General features: G+C 41.1%; 1 protein-coding gene across 6 annotated transcripts; it reads right to left on the bottom strand.

Moving 5' to 3' along the window:
* Nucleotides 1–1,589: 1,589 nt before the first annotated feature.
* Nucleotides 1,590–25,056, bottom strand: LOC104681121 (zinc finger protein 682-like). 6 transcript variants are annotated; one of them, XM_010387322.2, is made up of 6 exons: nt 24,888–25,056; nt 17,926–17,998; nt 15,644–15,723; nt 13,538–13,664; nt 12,915–13,010; nt 1,590–3,284 (listed from the first exon to the last, which is right to left on the bottom strand). In XM_010387322.2, the coding sequence occupies exons 3-6, from the start codon at nt 15,656–15,658 to the stop codon at nt 2,248–2,250; spliced, it is 1,275 nt and encodes a 424-aa protein (XP_010385624.1). In that variant the 5' UTR covers nt 15,659–15,723; nt 17,926–17,998; nt 24,888–25,056; the 3' UTR covers nt 1,590–2,247. The 6 variants fall into 6 exon arrangements, with proteins under 6 accessions (XP_010385624.1, XP_030791304.1, XP_010385626.1 ...); XM_030935444.1 differs by lacking the exon at nt 17,926–17,998 and having other exon boundaries at nt 15,644–15,708; XM_010387324.2 differs by lacking the exon at nt 17,926–17,998.

Genomic DNA, 25,056 nt, shown 5'->3' on the forward strand with positions numbered 1-25,056 from the left:
CTAAAAATGGAGAAAATTTTGAGTTATTTGTTGATTGTAGTACAGGACTCATTCTCTATTTTTTCAAATTATTCCATGTCAAGTGCCTAGAGTAATTGTTCATGACATACTATGAAATAAAAAATATTGATAGGGATGGATTACAAAAGCAAAATGAAAAAACATCCTATGAATTGTTTCATTTTATATATATATATATACACACACACAAAAGAATATACTTATATCCATATAACAAAAAATTAATTAAAATCTTTTTAGAAAGAATAGCTGTTATAAACTGCTTAAGTTGTACATTTCATCAACATTTAATGAAAAACATCAATTTCTCACAAAAACTTCAAGCAGTAGAAGAGGTAACACTTCTTAATTCATCTATCAGCCAGTAATACCATAATACCCAAATGAGACAAAAGAATCACAAGATGACTATGAAACAACATCCTATTTAGACACAGAAATTCCAAGAAATATTTAAAAAATGAATATAAAAAGGTATAAGAGTGATTACATACCATGACTAAGCAGGGTATTTTCACAATGCAATGTTGGTTTAATATGATACAATATTACTTGAACAAAGTAACAATGTAATAATTTAAATAGAAAAAGCTTGATAAATTCAACACCTGTGAATGATAGAACATCAAGAAAACTATTAGAAGAAAACTTTTGAGACCTGCTAAAAGGCCTCTATGAAAACCCAAAATCGGCTAGGTGCAGCGGCTCACACCTGTAACCCAGAACTTTGGGAGGCTGAGGTGGAAAGACTGCATAAACTCAGGAGTTCAAGACCATTTGGACAATATAGGGAGACCCCATCTTTACAAAATATTAAAAAAAAAAATTATCTGGGCATGGTGGTGCATGCCTGTTGTCCCAACTACTCAGGCAGTTAAGGTGGGAACATCACTTGAGCTTAAGAGGTTGAGGCTGCAGTGAGCCAAGATGGAAAACCCCACACCAAAAGCTAATATACTTAATGGTGAATGACTGGGGGCTTTATATGCAAGTTTGAAAACAGGACAAGAATTTCTACTTTCACCACTATTCACCATTGTACTGGATATATGAGCCAGAAAATCATACTAGAAAAATCAACACAATTCTCCAGATTAGAAAAGAAGTGGAATAGTCTTTTATTGCCCTAATGTCGTATTTTAAAAGTATAAGAAATTCATTAAAAACCTACTTGAGGCTGGGCACAGTGGCTCACACCTGTAATCCCAGTACTTTGGGAGGCCGAGGTGGGTGGATCACAAGGTCAGGAGATGGAGACCATCCTGGCTAATATGGTGAAACACCGTCTCTACTAAAAATACAAAAAATTAGCCAGGCGTGGTGGCAGGCACCTGTAGTCCCAGCTACTCAGGAGGCTGAGGCAGAAGAATGGCGTGAACCCGGGAGGCAGAGCTTGCAGTGAGCCGAGATCCGGCCACTGCACTCCAGCCTGGGTGACAGAGTGAGACTCCATCTCAAAAAAAATAAATAAATAAAAAATAAAAAAAAATTAAATAAATAGATAAATAAATAAATAAAAACCTACTTGAGCTAATAAAGAAGTTCATTAATGCTACAAGATCAACATGAAAGGTTATATAGTACTTTTATATCATAGCAGTAAACAAAATAAGAATTAAATTAAAATTTCATTAATAGTATCCTAGAAAAAAAAAATTAGAAACAAACTTCACAAAATAACTGCACATACTATACACTGAAAATTATTTAAAATGCTGAAAGAAATCAAAGAGCTGAATAAACTGAGATATACTCAATATTCAAAGATAACAATACTGAATTTGAAGATCAAAATACCCAACAAATTTATCTACAGATTCAATGCAAATTCCAATGTAGCTTTTCTTTAATAGAAATTGACAAGCTCTTCCTAAAACCCATATAAACATGTAAAGAAAATCAAACACACAAGAATTCTGAAAAATAATAACAAAATTCAGTAACTTACACTCCTGATATAAACTCTTACTACAATGTTACAGTAATTAAACAATATAGTACTGGCATAAGGACAGATTTATGTAGACCAAAAAAAAAAAGAGAGAGAATTAAAGTTCCATTAATGAACAAATTAATCTGTGGTAAAATTATTTTTTTCTGTGAAAGGTGTATTGACAGTCATTATATTTATAATAATTCTTTAGTTCAACATGAACTCTGATCCTGAGTAAGACATGAACAGGTATTAAAGGCTTTGCCACATTTTTTACATTTGTAGGATTTTTCTCAGGTATGAATTTTCTCATGTTCATTACGGTCTGAGCAGTGGTTAAAGGTTTTGCCACATTCTTCAGATTTGTTGCATTTCTCTCTTGCATGAATTCTCTTATGGTTTGAAAGGCTTGAACAAGATATAAAGACTTTACTACATTCTTCACATTTATAGGGCTTCTCTCCAGTATGAATTCTTTTATGTTCAGTAAGGTGTGAGCACCGGTTAAAAGCTTTGCCACATTCTTCACATTTGTAGGGTTTCTCTCCAGTATGAATTCTCTTATGTTTAGTGAGGTTTGAACACTGGTTAAAGGCTTTGCCACATTCATCACATTTGTAGGGTTTCTCTCCAGTATGAATTCTTTTATGTAGAGTTAGGTATGAGAACCAGTTAAAGGCTTTGCCACATTCTTCACATTTATGGGGTTTCTCTCCAGTGTGAATTTTCTTATGTTTGGCATGGTTTGAACTGTGGTTAAAAGCTTTGCCACATTCTTCACATTTATAGAGTTTCTCTCCAGTATGAATTATAACGTGATTAGAAAGGCTTGTGAAGGATTTAAAGACTTTGCCACATTCTTTACATTTGAAATGTTTCTCTTCATTATGAACTGTCTTATGTTCAATAAAGCATGAGCAGTGCTTGAAGGCTTCCCCACATTGTTTACACTTGTAGGATTTCTCTGCAGTGTGGATTCTCTGAAGTGGAGTTAGAATTGAGGATATGTAAAAGGAATTGTCACATTCTTTACAGTTGGAAGATATCTCTCCAGTATGTCTTATCTTATGTCTATTTAGATTTGATGGTTTACTAAAGACGTTCATGCATTTATTAAATTGAAAGATTTTGGTATGGGTAGTTGATAAAGATTGGTTAAGTCCATTATAACATTCTTTCTGCACCTTATATTCACTCACACTTTCCCAATCTTTCTTTAAGTGTAAATTCTCAGTGCCACAGCTTCCATATCTTCCCAATATCACTTTTTGAAATGAATCTTTTATACTATGCTCTGGCAAGAGGTCTTGGGTGAAATGAGAAGAAACAGCTGAAAAAAATTAAAATAACATATTAACCAACTTACTGGACTTAGGTGAATATAATCTAAAAAGATAATGTATGAAATTATACTAAACACATTAGCGAGATAGCATAATAAAATACTACAGGCCCTGATTTTTTCATGAACATAATATAACAAAAATATACTGAACAAAATGTCTTTGTGAGAACTCTAGAAACCATATTAAAAGCCACAGACAAGGAGAAGGAAAGCTTGTTACATTTACCCACCACAACTCTTTCTTCCCCTCAATATAGCATAATGACTTCAGGAATAAACTCCCAACTCCTAGCTTCTCCTTCAATAGAAACAGTAGTGGCACATATGCCCATACTTTTGATGGAATTTCCAAAGACTAGTTTCTGTCTCCCATGACCCAAAGTGCTGAAAGGAATAGTGGTAGAATAGAACCAACCTTTGAATTACAGGTTGGTTCTGCTGAGACCAAAGGTAAATAATTGTTATAGCAGCAGAGAAGCTGCAGTACCACAGACAGACAACAGATTTAGCAAATAATTGAGTAGAGAAGAAGAAAGAAAGAAGAAACAAGGGTAAACCTCTTTAACTGGAAATTAAACACAAAATTCCAGAGAACATACATCCTGAGAATAGGTTTGAGAGGCTCATGGAAACCCTAACCTGAGTCACTTGGTGTCAGACTACCCAGGACAAGGCCATTTTATAAAGATTTTGACAGGTGGATTTTAGTGCCCAAATCTCAACCAAAGATTGCTACATATACATTAGGATAACATGGCTCAATCAAAAAATAAATACATAAATAAATATCCAGAAATCAACCCTAAAGAAATGGAGATGTATAAGTTACCTGAAAAATTTGAGATAACCATCTGAATAATGCCCAATGAGTAAAACGGGAAAACACATGAAATTAAGAAAATGAGAAAAGTACAAAAAGAAATAGAAATTGTTGGGTTGAAGCATGAAAGAAAAAACCCTGACAAATTCTCAAATGTAAAAAAATAAATAAATTAAGAAGCTCAACACATTTCAAATAGGATAAACACAGACAGACCCATAACAAGATACATTACAAGCAGTTTCAAAAAATTACAGATGAGAAGAGAATCTCAAAAACAGAAAGGGAAAAGCAATGTGTCATCTATAAGCATGCTTCTGTGAGATTACTAGAGCATAGTTGTTTCATGTATCATCATTCTAGTACTACAGAAATTTTTGTGTATGGGATCACAGGGCACACAGAGAAAATAGGAAACCTGCCCTACTTGAAGAAACAAATCTCTAGAAACTGACCCTTAAAAAGGGGAGATTTTTGCATGTTTTTGACAAAGAATTTAAAGTAATCATCTTAAACATGTTCAATGACCAAAAGTAGAACACATATAGATAACTATACAAAATCAGGTTGGGCATGGTGACAAGAGCAATACGGTTTACATAAAGTAAAATACTCTGCTTATTGTTCATTTAAAAATAAATCCTGGCCGGGCGCGGTGGCTCAAGCCTGTAATCCCAGCACTTTGGGAGGCTGAGACGGGCAGATCACGAGGTCAGGAGATCGAGACCATCCTGGCTAACACGGTGAAACCCCGTCTCTACTAAAAAAAAATACAAAAAACTAGCCGGGCGAGGTGGCGGGTGCCTGTAGTCCCAGCTACTCAGAGGCTGAGGCAGGAGAATGGCATAAACCCGGGAGGCGGAGCTTGCAGTGAGCTGAGAACCGGCCACTGCACTCCAGCCCGGGCGACAGAGCGAGACTCCGTCTCAAAAAAAAAAATAATAATAAAATAAAATAAAAATAAAAATAAAAATATATCCTGCCTATGTACAGAGGCTCACACCTGGAATTCCAGCTTTTGGAAGGCTGAGGCAGGAGAACTGCTTGAGACCAAGAGTTCAAGACCAGCTTGAGTAACACAGTGAGACTGTCTCTAAAAATTTTTTTTTTCAATTAGCCAGGCATGGTGGTATACGCCTATAGTCCCAGCTACTTAGAAGGCTGACGTGGAAGAATCACTTGAGCTCAGGAGTTTGAAGCTACAGTGAGCTATGATCATACTGCTGCATACCGCCAGCCTGGATGACAGAGTGAAACCCTGTTTAAACAAAACAAAACACAAAAACCATGCATGAGGAAAATAATACATCAACAAAGAGATTAAAAAAAAAAAAAAAAAACTATAAAAAAGAACCCAACTAAGCTGAGTGTGGTGGCTCACGCCTGTAATCCCAGCACATTGGGAGGCTGAGGCAGGTGAATCACAAGGTCAGGAGTTCAAGACCAGTCTGGCCAACATGGTGAAACCCCATCTCTACTAAAAATACAAAAAAATTAGCCGGGCGTAATGGCAGGCGCCTGTAATCTGAGCTACTCGGGAGGCTGAAGCAGGAGAATTGCTTGAACCTGGGATGCAGAGGTTGTAGTGAGCAGAGATCACTCCACTGCACTCCAGTCTGGGCAACAGAGCAAGCCTTTGTCTCAAAAAAAAAACCCCCAAAAACCTAACTAAAATTGTTGAGCTGGACAATACACTGTGTTGAAAAATTTACTAAAGAGCTAAAACAGCAGACTTAATGAGGCAGAAAAAACATCAGCAAATTGAAGACGTATCATTTATAAATATTGAGTTGTGTGTAACATCTAAAAATGGAAAAAAATGAAGATGAAATATTGGACTTAATGGAAACCATTCAGTAGACCAATAAAAAGATACTAAGAAGATATAGGTGAAAAGTGGTAAGTTATTTTTTTAAAAAAGGGGTGGTGCTGAGAACTTCTAAAATTTCAATGAGATAAAATCAAAAATATTACTAAGGATACTTGATCTAAAAGAAATTTACTTTCAAAAATAAGTGAAAAATAGGCTTCCAAGATAAACAAAAGCTGAGAATGTTTGCTGCTACTAGTACGGTCCTGATAAAAGCAGTCCATTATGTTGAACAATAAAATGATGCTGGACAACATCATAAATTCATATGAAAATATAAAGCTGTTAAAGGTAAATATATACACAGATATAGAATTGTCGAATGTTACATAAAACCAAAAATTTTGTACAATGTGAAAAACAACATAAATCTCCATAAATCTATTAATAAATGCTCAATATAAAATGATATAATTTTTGACATTAATATCAAATGGGGGATATAAAGATAAATAATTCTCATACTCAACTGTAGGGAAGTTATGAGATAGATTATTAGAACTTTAAGAAGTTTTATGAACTGTCCATTTCTCAAGGTGATCACAAAGAAAGTACTTACAGAAGTAATGCAAAAGAAAATGAGAAAAGAATCAAAGCATGTCACTACACAGTCAACAAAACAAAAAGGAAGGCGGTGAGAGAGGAAATGAGGGACATCGTATCTACAAGGAACAGAAAACAATTACAAACAAGATGGTAATAGTACTGCCATTTCCTTTAGGAATTATTTTAAATATAAATAGGGCCGGGCGCGGTGGCTCAAGCCTGTAATCCCAGCACTTTGGGAGGCCAAGACGGGCGGATCACGAGGTCAGGAGATCGAGACCATCCTGGCTAACACGGTGAAACCCCGTGTCTACTAAAAAAAATACAAAAAAATTAGCCGGGCGAGGTGGCGGGCGCCTGTAGTCCCAGCTACTCGTGAGGCTGAGGCAGGAGAATGGCGTGAACCCGGGAGGCGGAGCTTGCAGTGAGCTGAGATCCGGCCACTGCACTCCAGCCTGGGCGACAGAGCGAGACTCCGTCTCAAAAAAAAAAAAAAAATATATATATATATATATATATATAAATAGATTAAATTCCTTAATGAAAAGAAAATGGCTGAATGGATTAAGAACAAACAAGATTCTAAAATATGCTGTATGCAACAGACTCAACTGTAGCTCTAAAGGAGTCAAATTGGCTGGAAGTAAAGAATGAAAAAATATATTCCATGAAAATAGTAACTACAATTGGGTGGTGTGGCCACAATTATACAAGATACATTTTAAATTAAAAACTGTCACACAAGACAAAGATTGATATAATGGTAAAATAGGCCCATTTACCAAAAATCTTTAACAGTTTTATATACACACACTCCACACACAAACATATATATATATATATAGTATATGTGTATATGTGTGTGTGTGTGTGTATATATATATGAAGCAATATTTGCTGCCACATATATGAAGTGAATATTGACGGAAATGACATAAGAAACACACAGCAACACAATTGTAGACTTCAAGATTCCACTTTCAATAATGAATAGAAAAATCACATAGAAGATCAATAAGAAAACAGAAAATTTAAGGATTATAGACTAATTAGAACTAACAGACAGGTACAGAATTCTCCAGGAAAAACAGCAGAATACACAATATTATCAACTGTGTATTCATTCTGTTAGGACACGTAACAACTTACCAAATTTAAGAAGACTGAAATCAAACAATGTATTTTTTCCTAACCAAATCCAAAATATGTAGAAATTAAACACACTGTTGAACATATTCTTGCTCAATGATTTTTTGTTAAGATATCAGTACTGGCCGGGCATGGTGGCTCACGCCTGTAATCCCAGCACTCTGGGAGGCTGAGGCGGGTGGATCATGAGGTCAGGTCAGGAGATGGAGACCATCCTGACTAACACGGTGAAACCCCGTCTCTACTAAAAACATAAAAAAATTAGCTGGGTGTGGTGGCGGGCACCTATAGTCCCAGCTACTTGGGAGGCTGAGGCAGGAGAATGGCGTGAACCCGGAAGGCAGAGCTTGCAGTGAGTCGAGATCGTGCCACTGCACTCCAGCCTGGGTGACAGAGTGAGACTCCATCTCAAAAAAAAAAAAAAGATATCAGTAACAACAGCGATATACAAATTCAACGTAATCTCTATCAAAATCCCAATGGTACTTTTTTTGCAGAAATATTTTCCAAATCCTAAAATTTGCTTAGAAACTATGACTAGCTAAACACCATTTCAAAAAAAGAAAAGGATGGGTATGGTGACTTATGCTTGTAATTCTAGCACTTTGGGAGGTAAACATGAGAGGATCACTTGAGGCCAGGAGTTTGAAGTCAGATTGGATCCTGCCTCTATTATTAAAACAACAACAACAACAACAAAAACTATAAAATAAAAAGAAGAAGAGGCTTTACACTTCCTGGTTTAAACATATTACACAAAGCTATAAAAAGATAAATATTGATAAATAATGAAACAGACGAGAGAACCTAGATATAAACCCTTTGTATACAATCGACTGATCTCCGCAAGGCTGCTACGACCACACAATAGGGAAAGGAGAGTCTCTTCAACAAATCATGTTGAAAACTGAGTATCTACATGAAAAAAATTAAGTTGGACCCTTCCTTTGCATTATATGTGAACAATATTTTAAAAGGATTCAATGCTTAAATGTAAAAATATAACAAAACTCTCAGGAGAAAATATAGAGGAGATCATGGCATTGGTCTTTGCACTGTTTTCTTGGATATGATGTCAAATGCATAAGCAACAAAGAACAAAAAAAACTGAACTACACAAACTTCAGAATTTCTGAACATTAAAGGAAACAACTAGTAGAGTGAAAATACCACCTTAAAAATGGGTGAAAATATTTACCTATTAGATATTTGATAGGAGTTAATGTACAGAATGTATCTCTCCTAAAACTCAGCCCCCCAAAAGTAATAATTTGATTTAAAAATGGACAAAGGATTGAACTGACTTTTTTTTAAAAGATAATACTCAAATGGCCAACAGGCACTTGAAAGAATGCTGAAAATTACTAATTTGTAGAGAACTACAAAGCAAAATCACAATGAGGTATCACGTCACATCCATCAAAATGGTCACTATTAAAAACGAACAGAGCCGGGCACAGTGGCTCATGCCTGTAATCCCAGCATTTTGGGAGGCTGAGGCAGGTGAATCACATGAGGCCAGGAGTTCGAGACTAGTCTGGCCAATATGGTGAAACCCCATCTCTACCAAAAACACAAAAATTAACTGGGCATGGTGGTGCATGCCTGTAATCCCAGCTACTTGGGAGGCTGAGGCACAAGAATCACTTGAACCCAGAAGCGAAGGTTGCAGTGAGCCGAGATTGCGCCACTGCATTCCTACCTGGGTGACAGAGTAAGACTCTGTCTGGAAAACAAAACAAAAAAAAAGACCAACAGAAACTAATCTGTCAAGGATGTGGTGAAATGGAAACCTGTGTGAACTGTTGATGAAAAAATATGACAACAGTCACTATTAAAAATATGACGGCCGGGCGCGGTGGCTCAAGCCTGTAATCCCAGCACTTTGGGAGGCCGAGACGGGTGGATCGCGAGGTCAGGAGATCGAGACCAACCTAGCTAACACGGCGAAACCCCGTCTCTACTAAAAAATACAAAAAACTAGCCGGGCGAGTTGGCGGGCGCCTGTAGTCCCAGCTACTTGGGAGGCTGAGGCAGGAGAATGGCGTAAACCCGGGAGGCGGAGCTTGCAGTGAGCTGAGATCCTAGCCACTGCACTCCAGCCTGGGCGACAGAGCGAGACTCCGTCTCAAAAAAAAAAAAAAAAAAAAAAAAAAAAAAAAAAAAAAAAATATGACACAGCCACTATTAAAAACCAGTATAGAGATTCCTCAAAACACTAAAAATGGAATTATCATATAATCCAGCAATCCCATTTCTGAGTATATATTCAAAGTACGCAACTCACAACCTAGAAGATATATTGCAGCATTATTCACAAAAGCCAAAATGCAGAATCATCCCTGATGTCCCCTAACTGATCAATAAAAATAAATGTGGCATATACATAAAATTGAGATTATTTAGCCTTAAAGAAGGAAATATTGTATGATAAGGATAAAGCTTGAGAATATTATGTTAACTGAAATAAGCCAGTACCAGTGATAGTGTATGATTCTACTTCTATATAATATCTTAAGTAGCCAAGATCATATAGAAAGTTGAAGGGTGTTTGTTAAGGGCTGGAGAGAGAATAAAATGGGCAGTTCTTACTTAAGGAGTACTGAGTTTTGGTTTTATCAGATGTAAAATTTCTAGCAATCTTTTGCAAAACAATGTAAATATGTGTAACGTTACTAAAAATGTATCCTTAAAAGGTGCTCAACATCACCGATCATCAAACAACTGCAACTCAAAGCCACGATGACACATCACCTCACACCTGTTTGGATGGCGAACATCAAAAAGAAGAGAGATGTGTATTATTCAAGGGATGGACAAAAGCCCTGACTTCACTATTGCATAATCTCTCCACTTAAGAAAATTAATTTATACTCCATAAATTCATACAAATAAAAAAACTACAAAAGAGATAATGTGGCATATACATAAAACTGATATTATCAGCCTTAAAGAAGGAGGAAATATTGTCACCTTGTATGATAAGAATAAAGCTTGAGAATACTATGTTAACTGAAATAAGCCAGTACAAGTATTGACAAAGATGTGAAGAAAAATAAATTCCATATATTGTTGCTGTGCTGTAAACTGATAGAGCCATTAGCAAAACCAGTATGGAGGTTCTTAATTAAAAAATGAAAAAGTAAAACTACCATATAATTCATCAATCCCACTTCTGTGTAAATAACCAAAAGAAATAAAATATCTCAAAAGAAAAAAACTGTACCCTCATGTTCACTGCAGCATTTTTTCCACAATTGCCAAGATATGAAAACAACCTAAATGTTTGCAGACACTAAAAATAAAAGTACACACACACACACACACACACACACACACACACACTCTAGAATATTATTCAGTCATTACAAATAATAAAATCCTGCCATTTCAACAACATGGATGAACATGGAGGAAATTATGCTAAGTGAAATAAGCCAGGCACAGAAAGAAAAATACTGCATAATCTTTCTTATAAGGGGAATCAAATAGGGTTGAACTCATAGAAGCAGAGTACAAAGATGACTGCCAGAGGCTGGAGGTAGCGAAAATAGGGAGCTGTTGTTCAAAGAGTACAATTTTCCATGACAAGATAAATACATTTGGGGGATCTAGTGTACAGCATTGTGACTGTAGTTCATAATAGTGTTCTGTACGCTTAAAATTTGCTAAGATAGTTGTATCAAATCATCACATTGTACACAATACTTACACAATTTTTATTTGTGAAAAAATCCACATTACACACATGTACATATATACACAAATGTATACACACCAACATATATATGAATAACAGTTCCGGTCATACCAAACAAAATTATAAAATTATAGTTATTATAAACTAAGGTAGCAAGTGGAAGTTAAATATATGCTTAGCACAGCTCTAAGCTACCCAAATACATAGCATATTTAAGAAATCTAGGAAGTTGTTATGGTTTGGCTGTGCTCCCACCCAAATCTCGACTTAAATTGTATCTCCCAGAATTCCCACATGCTGTGGGAGGGACCCAGGGGGAGGTAATTGAATTATGGGGGCCGGTCTTTCCCGTGCTAGTCTCATGATAGTAAGTCTCAGGAGATCTGATGGCTTTCTCAGGAGTTTCTGCTTTTGCTTCTTCCTCATTTTCTCTTGCTGCTGCCACGCATTTAGCCTCCTGCCATGATTCTGAGGCCTCCCCAGCCACGTGGAAATAGTAAGTCCAGCTAAACCTCTTTTTCTTCCCAGTCTCAGGTATGTCTTTGTTAGCAGTGTGAAAACCAACTAATACAGAAGTGAATAGATACACTAAACTATACTACAGTTGAGAATTTTGGGCAGAGTTTAAATTACCAATCTCAGTGTATACTAAAACAATAAATGTTTAATAAAAAACAATAGTTTCTTACATTTAGGGAGATGTCTAGTGTTCTTATAAAATTACTGAGTATAAATTTCTATAGAATGACATTTAAAACCTCTCTAGAATGGGAAATCATAAAGCAGAAAACATGTAACATCTGTTCTAGTGTTCCTGGGATTCTGAGCCAAATCCCACTACTCTCACACACCTTAGACATAATGCAAAAAAGGAACTTAAAAAATAGTTTAACAGGCCGGGCGCGGTGGCTCAAGCCTGTAATCCCAGCACTTTGGGAGGCCGAGACGGGCGGATCACGAGGTCAGGAGATCGAGACCATCCTGGCTAATACGGTGAAACCCCGTCTCTACTTAAAAATACAAAAAACTAGCCGGGCGACGAGGCGGGCGCCTGTAGTCCCAGCTACTCGGGAGGCTGAGGCAGGAGAATGGCGTAAACCCGGGAGGCGGAGCTTGCAGTGAGCTGAGGTCCGGCCACTGCACTCCAGCCTGGGTGGCAGAGCAAGACTCCGTCTCAAAAAAAAAAAAAAAAAAAAAGTTTAACAAACAGCTTTTCAAAAATAGATATTCCTGTGTCCCCAAAGCAATGGAAGAACAATCAGATCATACAGTCTGTTCCAAGCTATGAAGACGACTTTGGCTCTCACTGTCATCTTGAAGAAAGATCACTGAAGGGAAAGCAGAGCCCTAAAAGAATTTCAGAGCATGGGACAGAGGTGTTGCTTTGTGAGAGCGAGGGAAAGAAACTCAGGCTTCTCAGAAACCATTTCCATGGCAGCAGAGCTTCCCAAACCACATTTTAAGGTCTGGCTTCCTCCTTGATCTTTGAACCTCTCACCTGTGTCACCTACTTCATTCACTCCCACCTACCTGGGTGTCTGCCTATTGTCTCATGTTTCTTCACATTCCACGGCTCATTCCTTTGCTCTAGACAGGTGATCAGGTCTGGCTTAGAGACAGCAATACCTGTTTTATTAAAAAAAATTTTTTTTAAAGGATCTGTTTTATTTTTTAAAAAGTAGCATGACTCTTGCTTCGATTCTTTAATTACCAACCTAGTACTGTGCTCAGTAGAGAAATGAGGAAATAGCAGATTCTAGAAAATTAATCCCAAAATACTGTTTCCTGACAGAACCTTTAGAATATTTAGAAAGTATTTTAAATTTGTGAGTCCCTAGCTTCACTACCTATTGCTACTGAATCAAAAATTGGTGGTGGTAACTGGATTTTTTAGGGTGTAGCAACACTATTTTATGCCACTAAATTTCTAGAATTACCAGCACTAGAGTATGCACATCACCTCAAGAAAGATAATGTCAAGATAAAATACCTTCAAGATTATTTTTTTCTACACCAACAAATCCCCAAGTTTTCCTTGAAAGCAGAAATCTGAAACTCATTCATGCAAAGCAGAAATTCCCAAAAATATTCTACAACGAAGGAGATACAATCTTTAGTGTAAAATAGAAATTGTGCATTGACGTGATCCTCACCCAGAGAGAGCAGGTTTCTGTAGTTTTCTAACATCACGTCCCTATACAGATTCTGCTGAGCAGGGTCCAGATAGCTCCACTCCTCCGCAGAGAATTCTATGGCCACATCCCTGAATATCAACAGTCCCTGGAAAAGAGAAAACACATACTTATCAAGTGGCCACAGGTAGAGTTCTTAATTTGATTCTAGGCACAAAGAGAGACAGAGAGAACTAGTTCTTACTTACAGAAGAGACTGAAATGATCAAACAATTGTAAACACAGAAATATTCTCTAACGTATACTCTTAATTCTGAAGAAAGAGGATGGCATAAGCTCCACATAACCAGTGTAGATATTCTACTCTCGTGAATAATACAGTATAAAATTAAGGGCATCAACACAGGCACATACATTTTTTTTTCCTGCTATATTTACATCACACAGGATAAGCTGTAAATGTTTCTCATATGTAGAAGTCATGATTCATCAGAAGGTACCCCTCAAATTTTAACAGTGTACACAATAAACTAGAGATCTTCTTAAAATGCAGGTTCTGATTCAGACCTAGGGTGAAGCCTGAGTTTCTGAATTTCTAAGTGGGCTATACAGTGATGCCACTGTGTCTGGGCCAAGGAAAATATTCTTTCGAACATGCAGGAAGTGGCAGAGCCTGTGTTTATTTCAGTTTATCTAACCAATAAACAAACACTAGAGCCTTCATTTTCCAAAGCAAGCTATAAGCAAGGAGAATCTAAAGAGAAGGAAGAGCTTCCCAATTAAACGTGATGGCTTCTTTATATCAGTCAGTAAATCTCCCCAAGGTACTAAATAATAATGAGAAAAATCACTCCATAGTGCAAAAATCTGACAGAGAGCACCTTAACAAGTAAATAAAATTAAGATCAACTATAATAGGATAAATTGACATCAAGGATGTCAAGGATAAAATGACATCAAGGATCACATACAAGGATCACATGACATCAAGGACACAACATCACCACTCTGATATTATTAGCCACAAAAATAGTCAATTACAATCTGAATCTAATCATGTAGAAACATCCGGTTTTTTGTTTTGTGTTTTTGAGACAGTCTTGCTCTGTCACTCAGGCTGGAGTGTAATGGTGCAATCTCGGCTCACTCCAACCTCTGCCTCCTGGGTTCAAGTGATTCTCCCACCTCAGCCTCCCAAGTAGCTGGGATTACAGGCGCACGTCACCACGCCCAGTTAATTTTTGTATTTTTAGTAGAGATGGGGTTTCACCATGGTAGCCAGGCTGGTCTTGAACTCCTGACCTCAAGTGATCTGCCCACCATGGCCTCCCAAAGTGCTGGGATTACAGGTGTGAGCCAGTGTCTGGCCAGAAACATCAATAGGACCCGGTGTGTGATGATCCCCTTCCTGTGTCCAAGTGATCTCATTGTTCAATTCCCACCTATGAGTGAGAACATGCGGTGTTTGGTTTTCTGTTCTTGCGATAGTTTGCTGAGAATGATGGTTTCCAGCTGCATCAGAAACATCAGTTTTATGCAAAGTTCAAGCTATAGATATTTCCCTGGTTCTTTAATCTATAACAGTGTTTTTCAATAGTGTTTCTTTAGCATCCTAGACAGCAAGTGTCTTCTAATTATTCTCTTTTCAGAACTTTAAGTTATTCCAGGCAATGAATGCCATCCTCTTTAAATGTCTCTTTTCTTAATTCTGTTCTGCAGAGAGATGATGGAGCATGTGGATGAAATATAAACAGTACATGGTCCCCTTCTTCACTGACACCTCAAGACCCAGCCCCATCCCCAGGGGTAATCCTGGGGATCCACACTTTCCCATGTTGATATGTCACAGAACATTTCAATACTGCCCATCATACATTAATGGTAAGATTTGGTCATGACATTAAGAAGCCTGGATGGAGAGAATAGGAGAGAAGGTTCTGGTATACAGGAGGAAGGATTTTACAGAGCTCCTTGATTATCAATCATAAGAAAAAGAGGGGGGAAGTAGTTAGAAAGAAACACATTAGGCAGGTACATCAGAAGTACAGAAATAAAGGTTTGCAAGTTCTAAACACATAACGTCCCAGAAGAAAAGAGGACACATCCCCTGAACCCAGACACATTCACCTGAGAACCAGCCATTTCTTCCTCTTCTTCCTTCTTCGCTGGGATTCCTTCTCAGATGAGATTATCTGGACAAATTACACCTGCATTTGAGAATATGCCTTTAAAGGTGTCAGCACAACCCTTTCAACTGCAACCAGCACACCTACAGGTAGAAGGCCCTGAAGTGCAGAAAAGGGAATACTCCCCTATTCTTTGTCACAGGAGAGAGGAAAAACAAGCTACCACATAAAGACCAAAAATTTCCTGCCTTCAGGTGATCTCCCCTGCTATGAACTCTAGCAATTTCTGGTACAGCAAAGGAAATACGGACCTTGGTGACCTACCCCTATCCAACCCAAGTAGAGCCCTCTGACCTCTTTGTGGAACTCAAGTCTCTTGACTGTATCTGGGAGCCCTCATGCTTGACTCTCATCTCACCTTAGGATCGTTGCGGGGCACTTACTTAAAACAACAATTATGCTTTCATTCAGACCACAGACAGGATCTTTGGAGAGGGCACGTGTGATGGTAGTTCTCCAAACTGGCTATTTGATTCTAATTGGAAGCCTGGGCTGAGAACCACATAACTGAATACTGTCTCTCAGGCTTCAATGTACATATAAATAATTTGGTATTCTAATTTGGTATTCTAGGCCCCATTCTAAGTCATGTGTTTCCGCAGGTGTGAAAGGGGTCTGCAAATTGGCTTCTATAACAAGTCTTCTGATACTGTTCCCCCTGGACTCCTTATCAGCAGCACTCAGTGAGAGAAGGCAAACACAGCACAGAGTCCCTTGTACCCAACACTGGTATCACAACAGAAATGCTTCGGCCGGGCGCAGTGGCTTCCGCCTGTAATGCCAGCACTTTGGGAGGCCGAGGCAGGAGGATCATCTAAGGTCAGAAGTTCAAGACCAGCCTGCACTGGGAGAACAACATGGACACGGGCATTAATGCAATGTTCCATAATCCCAAGGATTTGCATGAAGGGCCCAGCTGTTCTTTATCTGTTTCTCCATCACTGAGTTTTAGAAAGAAAATATATAGAATAAAAGCTAAATACAGACAGATGGGAGAGATACAGAAAGAAGGGGTTAGATGCAGTTGAGAGGGATTTTTCGTTGTCATGTTTGTATTTACTTTCTTATAAGTAGGAACTCCTGGATCTGTAGGAATGAAAAGCAACTTGATCTGCAGGAAGAAACAGGTTGCTGGGTGGCATGTCTCTAGCAGCACTGGTGTCAATGAAAAACAAAGGTCCCCAATTACACAGTTCTTTGTTCTCATTTATCTGCTTTTGGATTTGAGAAAATTGGGGGCACTTCCTCTGAAGAGATCACAGGAACCGCCATGCAAAACTCTGATGTCCTCTAACGAATTCTGTGCGGGAGATTTCAGGGTAGGAGACGGCCTGGGAAGCAGGTTGATCTGGCAGAGCAGGGCCAAGAAGCAGGCCCTCAGCTTCTCATCTTTATGCCTCTGGGTACTACCAGTTCTGTTTTTCCTAAGCCTGCCCAACAGACACTTGACTCCCAGAGTTTGTGCAATTTTAACCAATTTTAGCCACTTCCTCGTCTATTTTATAAGATGCAGTAACGAGCAATTTAACCAACACCCTTCGAGCTTTCTAGGACAAATATATTAGAAACTAAATATTTATTCTTGGCAAGGAAAATGCAATAGAAACAAAGATAATAACAACTCTTTTGTCCACGGATAGCCCTTCAGGTGGCAACACCAGAACTCACAAAAGAACAAGAAAAGAGAAGCGGCCTCAATGAAGCCACAAACCCCTGTATACCTCCCCTTCTTTGTACTGACCACAGGATGCTGAATTCAACTGTTTATCCACTGGCTCTAGACTGAAAGTTCCTGGTTGGTAAGGACCCATGACTGTGTCATCTGTTTTTGTAATGGCCATATGAAATGGAAGCAACTGGTTTATCAGTTTGAGTCTCGAGATCTCCTTGTTTTTTACCCAATACCAGGAAACTGGAGCCAGTCCCATCTGGATATCAATCAAAGAGATTCCTTTTGTGAGGGGGGGAAGAAGAAACATGCATGACTCATTTCTCTTCCTCTGAGATGGAAGCAGCTTTGTTTTTTTATTTATTTTTAATGGAAAAGAAACACAGGAAAAAAGCCTACAGCATCCAGTATTCCCAGGCCTGACCTTGCTTAGCTTCCAAGATGAGATGAGACTGCGCATGTTCGGAGTGGTATGGCCATACACTGGAAGCAGATTTAGACCTTTTTGTCAGCCTGACCTTAGTCTGCACTAATGTTTAAAGACTCCCCGGTACCTGTGACAGGGTCCTCAGTGACCCTGGGCTTATGTCCCCATGGTGATCTAGGCAAGAGAGATTCCGGCTGATTCTGTGGGGGCAAAAATAGAAAACAGGCTGGCATGGTGGCTCACAACTGTAATCCCAGCACTTTGGGAGGCTGAGGTGGGCGGATCACTTGAGGTCAGGAGTTCGAGACCATCCTGGCCAACATGGTGAAACTCTGTCTCTACTAAAACACAAAAAAATTAGCTGGGCGTGGTGGCAGGCACCTGTAATCCCAGCTACTCAGGAGGCTGAGGCAGGAGAATTGCTTTAACTCAGGAGGCGGAGGTTGCAATGAGCGGAGATCACCCCACTGCACTCCAGCATGAGACTGGGTGACAGAGTGAGACTCCATCTGAAAACAAAACAAAACAAAACAAAAAACACACAAAACTGCCATGGTGGGGTGGCAGATTCTTAATCCAGAGGAGGCATCACCTATCCCTAATTTGCTAAATCTTGAGTAAGAGAAACGACAACAGTGCTTCCATCTCGCACTTTACAGGTGGGTGTGGCTGTGACCATGGCTCTGCCTAGTGTGGCCCTGACCTCGCCCTGCTGAGGTTCTTGTTTACATTTACAGATTCTGTCACTAGGCTCTTTCTTTCTTTTTTTTTTTTTTTTTTTTTGAGACGGAGTCTCGCTCTGTCGCCCAGGCTGGAGTGCAGTGGCCGGATCTCAGCTCACTGCAAGCTCCGCCTCCCGGGTTCACGCCATTCTCCTGCCTCAGCCTCCCGAGTAGCTGGGACTACAGGCGCCCGCCACCTCGCCCGGCTAGATTTTTGTATTTTTTAGTAGAGACGGGGTTTCACCTTGTTAGCCAGGATGGTCTCGATCTCCTGACCTCGTGATCCGCCCGTCTCAGCCTCCCAAAGTGCTGGGATTACAGGCTTGAGCCACCGCGCCCGGCCTTTTTTTTTTTTTTTTTTAACAGAGTTTCACTCTTGTTGCCCAGGCAGGAGTGCAATGGCACGATCTCAGCTCACCGCGACCTCTGCCTCCCGGGTTCAAGCGATTCTCCTGCCTCAGCCTCCCGAGTAGCTGGGATTACAGGCATGCACTACCACCCTAGCTAATTTTGTATTTTCAGTAGAGATGTGGTTTCTCCATGTTGGTCAGGCTGGTCTTGAACTCCCGACCTCAGGTGATCTGCCCACCTCGGCCACCAGGCTCTTTTTATACCAGGAGCTTCTCACACAACTGTAACAGGTCACTGGACTTGGAAAACTCAAAGGGTGCCACTCTGAAACTGGGGCTTTAAGATGTCTATGTTGGCTGGGCGCGGTGGCTCAAGCCTGTAATCCCAGCACTTTGGGAGGCCGAGACGGGCGGATCACGAGGTCAGGAGATGGAGACCATCCTGGCTAACATGGTGAAACCCCGTCTCTACTAAAAATACAAAAAACTAGCCGGGCGAGGTGGCGGGCGCCTGTAGTCCCAGCTACTCGGGAGGCTGAGGCAGGAGAATGGCGTGAACCCGGGAGGCGGAGCTTGCAGTGAGCTGAGATCTGGCCTGGGCGACAGAGGGAGACTCCCTCTCAAAAAAAAAAAAAAAAAGATGTCTATGTCAACACAGTGGCTCACGCCTGTAATCCCAGCACTTGGGAGGCCGAGGCAAGAGGACAGCATGAAGCCAGGAGTTCGAGACCATCCAGGGCAACAGAAGTGAAATCTCACCTCTACACAAAATAAAAAATAAAATTTGCCATGTGGTGTGGTGTGTCCCTTTAGTTCTCGCTGTTGAGGAAGGAGGATCACTTGAGCCCAGAAGTTTGAGGCTGCAGTAAGCTATGAATGTGCCACTGCACTCTAGCCTGAGTGAAAAGAATGAAACCATGTCTCAAAAAATAAAATAAATAAAAGCTTTAAAAAAGGGGAGAAGAACAAAATTTATTCTACTTTCTGGTGGGAGAATTAAGCCTCTTATTTCTAGCTGCTCTCAGTATAAAGAGCTCCTTTCATGTTTGGGGTATACAGACACCTGCAGGGGGGTGCTCCCCAGGAAGAAGTAACTGGGCTTTCAATGACCTGCCACAGCCCAGGTTCCCCAGGAAGAAGTAACTGGGCCTTCAATGACCTTCCACAGCTAAGTCAAGGGCCATCGTCTTAGACTCATGGATATCTGAATTCTGGTAGGTCTAGATTCAGGCACTTGAGGGTTAGCCTTGGACAAACTGTGCATATCAAAGAGGGTTTGTAGGAAAGCAAAAAATAGAAAAGTGCTAGCAAGTACCCATGTTAAGTACTCAGCACAGGGTTAGTGAAGAAGTGGTTTGTGCCTACAGATACTGGCCCAAGTGAGGCTATGCTCCGGCTCACTCCTGCGTCCATGCAGGCAGATGAGATGACGGTCATATCATCCAAAAGCCTGGGTGGCTGGAGAGACCAGGTTGCTGGGGGTGGGGATAGGCCAGGAGTCTTCCAGGCACCTGTGTGGGTTTTCTATGGGAAACTCTAGAAGCAAAGGTGCTGTGACGGGATTCCTGAGGGTGAAGCCTAGTTCTGGGAGAGATATGGCCAAGTCAGTGCCTAGTGGGTATGTTTACAAGTGGGTGAAAATCATGTAGTGGCAGCAGAGTAAAGAGGGGGTCTGTCTTCAGAACTCTTTGCTTCTAAGTCCTCAGTCCTGTCTGATCCTGAGAGGAAAGCTGGAATCCCAGAAGAATGTGCAATGTGCGTGCAGCGTAACAGAGCTTCCCAATCCTGGGACACCCTGAGATGCCTCCAGCCCAGGCCGCTGTGATATCTTGTCTTTTTTTTTCTTTTTTTTTTTTTTTTTGAGACGGAGTGTCGCTCTGTCGCCCAGGCTGGAGTGCAGTGGCACAATCTGGGCTCACTGCAAGCTCTGCCTCCCAGGTTCACACCATTCTCCAGCTTCAGCCTCCCAAGTAAGTGGGACTACAGGCGGCCGCCACCACGCCCAGCTAATTTTTTGTATTTTTAGTAGACACGGGGTTTCACCGTGTTAGCCAGGATGGTCTCAATCTCCTGACATCGTGATCTGCCCGCCTCGGTCTCCCAAACTGCTGGGATTACAGGCTGTGATGTCTTTTTTTCTGACACCAAATGTGTGGAGTTTGCTGAACACCAACCAATTCTCCAACACCAACAGGGTGTCCAAAAACTCAATTCTGACACCACCCAAAGTGAGCACAGGACCCGCAGGTTCAGGACTCAGTCCCACAACACTGCCCCCACGGCAGGGGCCAGTCACATGTCCCCGTGTGACTTTTGGGCTACTGCCTGTATATCAGAAACTCCCATCACCCACTCCTCAAGTTCAATAATTTGATAGAGCTATTCACAGAACTCAGCACAGCACTGTACTTATGTTTACCAGTTTATTGTAAAAGATACAACTCAGGAACAGTCCAATGGAAGAGCTGAATATGGCAATGGAAAGTCATGGGGGAAGATGGAGCGGGTAAATAGCTGTGATTAATGAAATCCTTCAGCTCTGTGTTCTCCAAGAACAGCTTAATAAAAAGCAACACCCGCCGGGCGCGGTGGCTCAAGCCTGTAATCCCAGCACTTTGGGAGGCTGAGACGGGCGGATCACGAGGGCAGGAGATCGAGACCATCCTGGCTAACATGGTGAAACCCCGTCTCTACTAAAAATACAAAAAACTAGCCGGGCGACGTGGCGGGCGCCTGTAGTCCCAGCTACTTGGGAGGCTGAGGCAGGAGAATGGCGAAAACCCGGAAGGCGGAGCTTGCAGTGAGCTGAGATCCGGCCACTGCACTCCAGCCTGGGCGACAGAGCGAGACTCCGTCTCAAAAAAAAAAAAAAAAAAAAAAAAAAAAAAAAAAAAAAGCAACACCCCTCTCATTATCACTTCGATGAAGTTCCTGCTTGCACCTATCACAAAGCCAGCACAGACTCTCAAATGCCCATTTTTCCCCATAAACAGTCAGCTGCACAATTTTGTCTTCCGTTGTTAGAACAAAATACTTATTAACCAAACTGCTTAAGATTCTCTCCTTCTCCCAGGCCCCTGAATTTGTACCACCCTCTGCTTGAGCTAACATACAGCTCCTATTCATGCCCCTCCTAAGGCTGATTTGGGAGTCAAACTTTCTCTAATCTAGGATCTGATCTGCCACCCTGCATCTTGTCCTCTCAATCTCACCTTTGTACTCTGGTTTGTTCCTCCAAATGAAAGCAAGCCCTTGTCTGCCTTAACCTTTGAGATCCTGGAAGATATCATACTTGGTGCTTTCCCTCTGTTGTAATACTCCTTTAGAATTAAGTCACTTCTTACCTAAATGTGAATTTGTTTTATTTGACAAAGTCTAGAAACAGTCCCAGAACAATAACAATTCCATCCTCAGAAAGAGCCTCCAGACTTCCATTCCGACTCCAACAGCACCTGCCTGTGGATCCCAGCTCTGCAGGGCTCCATAGCTCCTCTCGGTATGAAGCGCTCCTTTCATGCTGGGGTGTGCAGGCTGGGACACCTGCAGGGGAGGCTCCCCAGGAAGAACTAACTGGGCCTTCAATGACCTCCTTTTGCAGGCTCAAGATTGGCCTTAGCTTAGAGTCACTGGGCTCCGACTTCTATTTCCCAGTCCGGGTTACTCAGTTGTAAATGAGAAAATGCCCAGTGTTTGAAGGATCCAGCAAAATCACTCAAACACAATGTTTATTTAAGAGAATAAAATTAAAAGGCACTTACATTGTATACCTCAATAGAGAAAGCAAAACTATCAGTTTCAGACAATAAACATGTCACATTATTTCCATAATTGAAATTATTCAGTAAACAATCACATATGAACATATCTAGGAGATGCCAAGTCCCATCTTCTAAAATTCAGTATTAAACTCAGACATCTAGATAACAGAGATATCAACTCCACAAGTCCTCCACCCTGCAAAAAAGAGGAACTCATATTTTGATGAATCAATGTAATTCACCAATTAATCTACTACTTTTTTTGTGTGGAAATGTATTCATTTCCTATAGCCATACTGGAAGAGGATTTTCCCTATTACTTTCCCTGGTAGCATTCCTACAGCTAAGTCCTGGGATTCTGTTTAAAATCACCCCGTAAAAAAGAACAGGCCTGACAAACTTACTACTCACTCTAGTGAAGAAAAAGGTGAATCAGAATTTTTAACAAGTGAATATTTGACTATATAATGTCTTTTCTGAAATCCACCTCTTAAACATTTTCTTACCTTTGAAGCTCTCTACTGCTAAAATGCAATTGACAGTTAATAAAAAAACTAAGCTTGAAATAAGTGAAAAAAATTTTTCAAGGTGTAAAACCCAGGAAGTGGCAATGCTGATTGGAACACAGACAAATCTGACTCAAGTTCCAAGTCAAGCCATCCTATCACTTGGGACATTCCTCTCTTTCCATACTGCTCCCTGAACTGCTCACTGACCACCTTCCCCTTGCCCAGGAGCCACCACACTGTGCCCCAAGTGGTTTGACTCTGCAGATTCTTGCACCCCCTCACTGGAGTGGGTTTTCCTTGTCCTTTGGAACAGTTTTTTTCCCTTCACAAGTCTGAGAGAACCCAGATGTCAGAAATCATTTCTGCCTTATCTTCTCAAAATCAGCATCCAACTGGCTGACCAGCAATGTGTCCCCAAGGAATAGAAGCTGGAGTTGGGTGAAGACAATCTTGTGTCCTAAGGGATTAGCTTTGTAACTGAAGGGTAGAACCAGCTTCCTCTCAGCCCCAGGGCATCCATCTGCTCCCTTAAGAGGCTCCACCTCCATCACGGAGGCAGTCCTCTGGGAGGAAAGGAACAAGGTGCTAATGGTCACTAAACACGCCTTGAGACCTTGAGACGGGACTGCTGGAGGCATCCCGGGTCACCCGCAGACAATTATGAAACCCAGGCACAGAAAAAGACTGGAGGGTGGCTGAGGACACATGACCTTGTACAATTTCCAAAGCAGAACCTCAAACCAAAGACATTCCGATAAGGGTCTGTGCCTGAGGAAGATAAAAGGAGAAGAGACGCAAAGATTTTTTTTAAAGCAGTGTGTCAGGGGATTCTTCTCTGCTCACATAAAACGTTTACAAACAGAAAACAGAAGTCTAAAAAAAGTGCCATCCAATGCTTTGTGAAAAAACGATTAAAATACTGTGTGTGAAACGTACAATAAGGGACAAAGAGGCTGGGGGGACAGGATGGTGGCTGTGAGACCCTGCTTGCTACACATTTGGAAACGCAGTGGAAAACCAGTCTCCCTCTGGAGCGTTTAAAATAATTAACTAGCAGTCAATTAGAATGAAGTAGCACTAGTACCATTGGTTCCTAAGGAAAAAAATCCAGCTCAAATACATGTCTTGTAAATTACTACCTTAGGGGGAACGATATTCAGGTTGAACCAGCCGCAAACCTCCAATTAACCTCTCATTACACAACCAGGAAATTTCCACCTGGACAGTCCAAACGAGGCGACTCCACAACTGTAACTGTAATTTCTGAATTTGGTTCGCTTCCTCATGCCCCTTACAAAAGCCTTTGCTCCCGGCACCCACAAACCATGACGGGGCGCTCTGCATTGATGAACAGCTCTTTGCTCCAATAATCTCTTTAACGTTAAAACCTTGACTCCCTTTTCATTTTTACCAGGAGAAAGGAGGCCTGGGACCCCACGCCCCACAGCTCCTCCCACGCAGTGGCTCCTCCTGGGTCGGGGCGCTCCCCCAGGCCCCTGCCGCCGCCACCGCACAGCTGCCAGCCAGGGCCCGGGCCGGGCGGAAGTCGAGCACAGACGCGGACCGGACGCCGGGTGAGGCTGGCGGAAGCCCACATCCTGAGGCCAGGGGAAGCTGGGGCCCGGTCCAGCGGGGTCTCGGCTCTGCAGACTCCGGAGGGAGCTGTGGGGAGGCCTGGGGCCGCCACAGCCAGTTCCAGCCTGTTTCCATCAGCCCCCTGCCCACCTCGGGACCTCGCCCACATACTCACCATTTCCCAGCTTCCCGGGTGTCCAGGCTTCTTAGCTATGGATCTCCTGATACTTGCAGGTCAAAGGGCAAGAGGCTGTGACGGCCACCTGGGCTTCCCAGAGCGGAGCACGCCGAGCACAGAAGACGACCCAGCGAGTGCTGCAAAGAGAGACGAAGGCCCCGCCAGA

The sequence above is a fragment of the Rhinopithecus roxellana genome, chromosome 8, assembly GCF_007565055.1.
Source record: "Rhinopithecus roxellana isolate Shanxi Qingling chromosome 8, ASM756505v1, whole genome shotgun sequence".
Taxonomy (NCBI): Eukaryota; Metazoa; Chordata; class Mammalia; order Primates; family Cercopithecidae; genus Rhinopithecus; species Rhinopithecus roxellana.